At 35.5% G+C, this 6,562-nt stretch overlaps 1 protein-coding gene across 1 annotated transcript; it reads left to right on the forward strand.

Annotated features, from left to right (window-relative positions):
- Positions 1 to 529: 529 nt before the first annotated feature.
- Positions 530 to 5,515, forward strand: LOC141728135 (uncharacterized). Its single transcript, XM_074534550.1, has 4 exons — positions 530 to 1,090; positions 1,310 to 1,349; positions 2,593 to 2,675; positions 3,643 to 5,515. Exons 1-4 carry the CDS (start codon positions 746 to 748, stop codon positions 3,862 to 3,864), a joined length of 690 nt encoding a protein of 229 aa, XP_074390651.1. The 5' UTR covers positions 530 to 745; the 3' UTR covers positions 3,865 to 5,515.
- The last annotated feature ends 1,047 nt before the right edge of the window (positions 5,516 to 6,562 follow it).

Below are 6,562 nucleotides of genomic sequence, written 5' to 3' on the forward strand. Positions count from 1 at the left end.
AAGGGTGTGCAGATACTTCCCACCAGTTTCCACAGTGACCTTGGCTGCAGTGGAGCACAAATGTTCTCCTCTGGGCACTGCTGTGCCTTCACTTGAGATTACCTTGGAAGCCCTTGGCTTAGTCCCTCATATTCCTGCAATGGGATGGAGAATGCTTATTTAAATATTGCATTTTATGCTGTTATAAGTACATACTGTCATAATAATGACAGTCTGATTGAAGGGAGTAAGAAGGATATAATTAATTCATTTTTCCACACATTTTACAGAAATAGTATTCATGCTTTTAAACATTTATTTTATAACGCCCTTGGCCATTTTATTTTTACTATATTGAAGTTTATCTTAGGCTGAAAATAATTTAAATTCAAATTACAATGTCTGTATTGAATCACATGAATCAAAGCTTTGTATCTGGCATTTCTTTATTAATTTTCTTGAGAAAAAGATTTGAATTTTTTTTCAATGTTGGAATTATTACTGCTTGTGTCAATTATGCTCATTTAAAACATTTAAAAGAAATACTTTATTTCCAAAAATAATTTATTTTCATTGCTTTTTCTTTAAGGAGGCACATATTGACAAAACATAAGTTAGCTGCACTCCTAATGTTCCCTGGAGGTCAGTTTTTTAAAAACAGATTAAAATTAGCAAACTTTGATTGAGATCTCCTGTGCCTGTTCTTATTCTATCTCCTTAGAACATCCCCTTTTGAGTTTTCTTGTTAGTCAAATTCTGATGTGTGATGAACTGGTGTGGGATGAGGACCATGATCATTCTACACCTTGAGTTTCAAAATTATGTTTTGGCAATTTTGTCCAAGGAACAAAACTTCTATGGAGATGAAGAAATAGATGATGATGAGGAAGAAGAAGAAATAGAAGAAGTAGAAGAAGTAGAAGAAGTAGAGGAAGTAGAAGAAGTAGAGGAAGTAGAAGAAGCAGAAGGAAATGAAGAAAGAGAAGGAGATGAAACAAAAGCAAGCCCAGAGAAAAAAGAGGAAAAAGAGCAAAAAAATGAAAAAGAAAAGGATCGTAAATCACCTGAGGGAGAGACAAGCAGTTCTAGTAGCACTGTGGAAAATGGAGAGGTAAAGTTATTTACTCCTATTAAGTTACAGGTCTCTGAAAGAATTTGGTTCTGTAACTAACTTGAGTTTGATACATGTGTACCTATCCTGTAAATGCAAAGTTGTTGTTTGGGGTGGTTTTGGTAGAGGAAGAAACACATATAGGTGTTAATAGTTAAACTTTTTTTTCCTTTTAACAATTTTGAAAGAGTTGTTTGGTTTTTGTTTTTTGGTCTATAGACAGAGGAGACTACTCAGAAAGAGACCATCGTTCAGCAGGGTAAGAATACAATTCCCAAGAATTGTACATTCTAAAGACAGATAAAAGTTTTCTAAACGATATTATAAAAATACTGGGCAACACAGTCCTTGTTCATAGTTGGCAAAGCAGTTCTGGACAGGTAATGAAATTTGAGGGGCAAACCCCCATTATTAACTGTTAATGATTTGAAAGAAATAAATACTTTTCCCAGTCATGTGCAGGAAGTCCACGAGGACTTTCTCTTAGCGGTACTGAATCCTGTGCGGTGCCAAAGTCATGGTAATTTTATTGTCTCTCAGGCAACTTCTTTAGGTGCCCTGTGCCTCAATTCAATCAAGAAGCTGCTCAGAATTCTTCCCCATCTTTTTCAGCTGACATTTCCTCATTCTATTCACAGAGAGATTATTTTAGGTGAGATGTGATAATTGCTGAACACTATTCAGGATGCTGAATATGTAAGTCTAGAAGCTCCTTGCAGTTTTCATGGCAGTTTATGGGAACTGAATATTCCTTCATAAAAGCTGGGGAACATGTAATTGGGTGCCCTATATGTATAGGACTTTTTTTTATTTTAGAAATTTGGAATAATCTAGAATGGTTCTCTTGAAAGAAAATAACAAGTGTGGTATAAAACAGACCACAGGCCTTATAATGAAGAAGCTATGCCATTTATTTTCAATATTATAATGGAAATAGCTTGTACAGAAGGGATGCTAAATATTTTTCCATTATTCAGTGATCTGGAAGTTTTGGTATTAAGTTTGAAATGTATATGATTCATACAGGGAATATAGGAAAATTTAAGCACAGACACATCAACTGAGATGGAAAGTTTTCCTTTTCCCAGAATTGTTTCTGTGGAATAAAATTCACGCTGAACTGTAACTCCTGTCCTAAAATCAGCTTTGCCAAATTAGAATATACTTGCAAATAAGTGTGCAAGACACTGTCTCCTGTCAGTAAGAGGAAATTTGAGTGTCAAGTAAAAATATTTTCTATATTGTCGCTGCCATAAGTGTTCTATTCTTAAAAATTGAGCATCTGGAGAGTAATGTCAGGACAATATATGGAGAGATTAAAAAACAAAAATCATCTTGTCAGGCTGGGCATCAAGTTTTACTGAATATTCTGATTGTTTTTTCAGTTTTATTTAGCTTTACTTCAAAATAATCTGAAGAGTAATTGTTTCTGCTTTTCTGTGATATTTTTCTGATTTCCATGAATCAGAAGAAATTTAATATAAACATTTATATTATTGTAGAGAAGGAAAGCACTGACAATCATGCTGTGAACAGTTCTTCAGAGAACACTGAGGACCAAAAAACTGGAGTGGGGAGAAAAAAGGTTTGTGGCCTGATGTTTCTTTCTAGTTTTGCCAGTGACCAAGAAGCCAGTGGGCAGTTACCAAAGCAAATACCTCAACTCATATGATGTGCAAAGATAATTAAACTGCAGAGCAACCTGTTCCTTCTGTTTAAGACTTGATTTTATTTTTTGATAAAATAATTTTAAAATGTCCAAATAACAGAAATTAGTTAAAGCCCATTATGACCTCTTAATAGAGGCATGTCCCTGAGAGAGAGATTGTTCATCACATCATGAACTGGTGAGGTGAAAACTTACAACTTGATTCCTATGGGCCATTATCTAAAAAGATTTCCCCTCCTATTTGTCTCTGAAAGCAGCAGCTGAGCTCATTACCCTGCATCTATTTGCAACATACACTGACTTTATCATCAAATATATCTCTCTATATAGGTGCATGAGCATGTTGAGGAGTAGAATTTCTTACAGGTTTTAGGATTCAGAGGCTCCTGCAGAGGCTGCTGAGTTTCCTGTTGACCAAAGGCCCTAAGCAGTACTTAACTTTAATTTTACTTTAACTTTGACACCAGTGTGGTCTCACTGAGCACAAGCACTGTCATTTATGGCAGTACACACATTTATCAGCAGGCACACTGAGCACTTTCTGGGAGTTCATGTTTGAACCTTGCCTCAGGCTCTTATTTGGAAGAAACCCAAATAAATGCACCACTCACAGCATTTTGTACAAACTGTACAATGTGTAATTTGACAAATTGCAATCACTTGAACTTTTCTGATTGCCATGTGCTATTTTAACACATTTTAAATATTGCAAATGTTTCTCAACATTTTTTAGTGATTTTGTTTTAAAAAAAAAACTATTTTACCAAGGAGAAATCTGCCAACCTCATTTAACTTTGATATATGCTGGGTTTGTGGTTTTTTAATCTTGAACTTCACTGCTAACTGTTTCAGACATATCCTTTACCTGTTTTTTTCACTCCAGTTTTCCCTGTTTAAGCGAAAGCCACTGACAAGCCAGAAGAATGTATGTAGCAGAAAGGAAGACAGCTCTGAAAAGCCACTGCAGAGTGAAGAAAAGGAAAAGGAAGATTTAACTGGTGAAAGCAATAAAGATGAAAATCAGAATCATACACTGGAGAATTCCAGTGAAACTGTGACTAACCAGGACAGAAGGATGAAAGTTAATACATGTACATTGCTGTAAAACTGTTGTAATATAAGAGAATGTGACAGTCTTAAAGCAAACAGTGCAATTTTTACTTGAAAACAGGTATGACTCGAGATGTTGATGGCTGCTTTTTTTTAATTGATTGGATTGCTGTAATTTTAAATAGACAGATGATTTTCTTGATATTTATTGGTAATTTTAATAGGTCAAAATTATATACTTATCAGCACCTTGCTGGAGTTCTGTGGCCTTACCTGTTGATGTTCTAAAGCAAAATATGGGGGTTTTTAATGTGAAGAGTTGAATACAGGCACTTTATGGTTTTTGCTAAATAATTTTCTTCTGTTTCAGTCTACAGAGTACCACTTTCAGCATGACACTCTTGCAAAATTATAATATTCTATATATTACTTGGTTTAACAACCTAGTCAAGAATATTTAAGGTACTCAGAAACATACATCTTTCTGTTTTGACATAGAAAAAATAGCAGTAAAACTTTCAAGTTAACTTGTAGGCCATTATGGAAGAAGTTACTTGAGTATGTGCCTAATTTCACTCATGGCAGCAGTCCCAGTGGAAACAGTGTAAGGATGGAAGTATCCTGCCAAACTGGGACAGGGAGAAAGCTTTTATTTCTGAGAAGTGCTGAAAACCTTTGCTCCTGCTGAAATTGGCATAAGCTGATGGGCCTCTCTCCTACGGGATCAGGCCTAGGAAAAACTGGAAACCCTCACTCTTGTTTCACTTGGATTCTAATCCTGTATCCTCTAAATATCCACACCTTAATGTGAAGCTTTTCTCACAGGAAAATAATGCAACCAGAGGTACTGTGGCATCAGTATGACAGGCTGATCATTATGGGGTAAATATTCATGTTTTTCTCAGGCAGACTGGCTTTTCTTCAGAAGGAAACAGGAGGAGCCAAAAATCAGTACAAATAAAAACTGCTTAACACCACTGTAGCATTAAGAAGCAGGAGTTCTTTATTCAGCCTGATGCTCAAGGGGATATTTCCTCTAAAATATTGTGCAGGCTGAGTACAGAAAAGGCTCCTGTTTAGATACTGTATTTTTCATACATAATCATTGATTTTCCCACAAGAAACATACACATGAAAAATAATTTCCCTGAAATCAAGAATATATTTTCCCTCCCATTTACACGTGTTCTTCTGTCCTGGAGGTCCCGTTGCTGGTCCCTGGTCAGTGACCCCCAGTGATCCCTGACCCCACAGTGAACTGGTGAAAGGTGGGACAACTGGGCTGGTTGCTTTCCAGTTCTTCCTTCAATTTCCCCAGTTTTGGAGTTGCTTAAATTTTATACAATAGGTCAGAAGTGTCCAGAATTGATTTAATCCTAGGAGTTGGTTCACCTGCATGCTTTGTCCTTTTAAGTGTGGTAAGTGCCCAGATTCTTTCACAGGGCTTCCTCTGTGCTACCACAATCATCATACTAAAGACCTGGATGCTTGGCTCATCCTTTGCCAGAGTTAATTAGGATCCTTTTGGGGTCTTTTATTTTACTTTGGGCTACTCCTGGGTTCTGCAGTGAACCTTACATGAGGGGGTTTTCCTCCATTATATTTACATATTTTCTTATTTTTCTGAATGCACAATGTGGTTTCTGTTCTACTTGGATACTGTTGAGAAAAGTGAAAAAGGAGAAATAAAGTAAATGGTGCCCTCATTAATTTAAATAAACTTTAATTATTTTTTTAAGGGGAGATCAGTCGCAGAAATTGTTACTGTAAGAACAATTTCATTTTTAAAGGTGAAATAATTTAGTGAGAAATGTTACTTTAAAATGGGAATTACCCTCAAATCTAACACTACAGAAGTTTATGCAATGGACTGTAAGCTGCTGTATGTCTGAGCAGTTTCAGGGACTGGTACATTTATCTTGTCCACATACTTTGCTCAACAAGAAGCAGGAACATATTAACCCATTCCAATGTCTTTTCTACATGTCTTAATTTTTAATAAAAAAGATTAAACAAATTGCATGTGCATGTGTATTAACTTATAGGGCTTTTTAACAAGTTCAAATATTTATGATAAAAATGTGAAGATTTTTTATTACTGAAATGTTTTCATAAACAGATGAGTAGCAAAAAATTCTATAAACATTTCTAAGGCATCTTTCTCTGTTTTCTCCTTACTTTTCCAAAGATCAAGTGTGTCAACTTAAGTCTTTATTTCTCATTTTTATAGTCCTACCATACAACTGAGATTGAGCTTTAAAATTGTTGGGTTTCTCAAATTTCACCACTAAACCTATCACTAGGTGGAGTTTGTGCTCTTTGAAGGTGTAACCAGCCCCTGGAGCCAGAAATTCTCCTTCTCATGGCCCCTGAAAGAAGTTAAAGATACTCATTCTGTATCAAATTTTCTGTTTCCAAATTCTCAGAAAACTTTATGTTTTCTGGCACGTTGCTTTTGGCATTAAAGTACTCTGCTACCTCAATGTATTTATATAGTGCATTTTGAACGTTTTCAACTCTGTGTCTTTGTAAAAATATAAAGATGAAAAATACAATTACTCATTTATTTCTAAGCATACGGAGATCGACAGTGGTCAACTTCTGATAAATCTAAGTCTAGGTATACATGTTTTATTTAAATTGAAGTGGAATTAGAGCACCTTGCATACACAGATACACATGTATGTGCACTGAGACGTGTATATTTACAGACAGAGACAGATACACAGATATATGTGTGCATGTGTGTGTGC

Source organism: Zonotrichia albicollis, chromosome 2 (assembly GCF_047830755.1).
Source record: "Zonotrichia albicollis isolate bZonAlb1 chromosome 2, bZonAlb1.hap1, whole genome shotgun sequence".
Taxonomy (NCBI): Eukaryota; Metazoa; Chordata; class Aves; order Passeriformes; family Passerellidae; genus Zonotrichia; species Zonotrichia albicollis.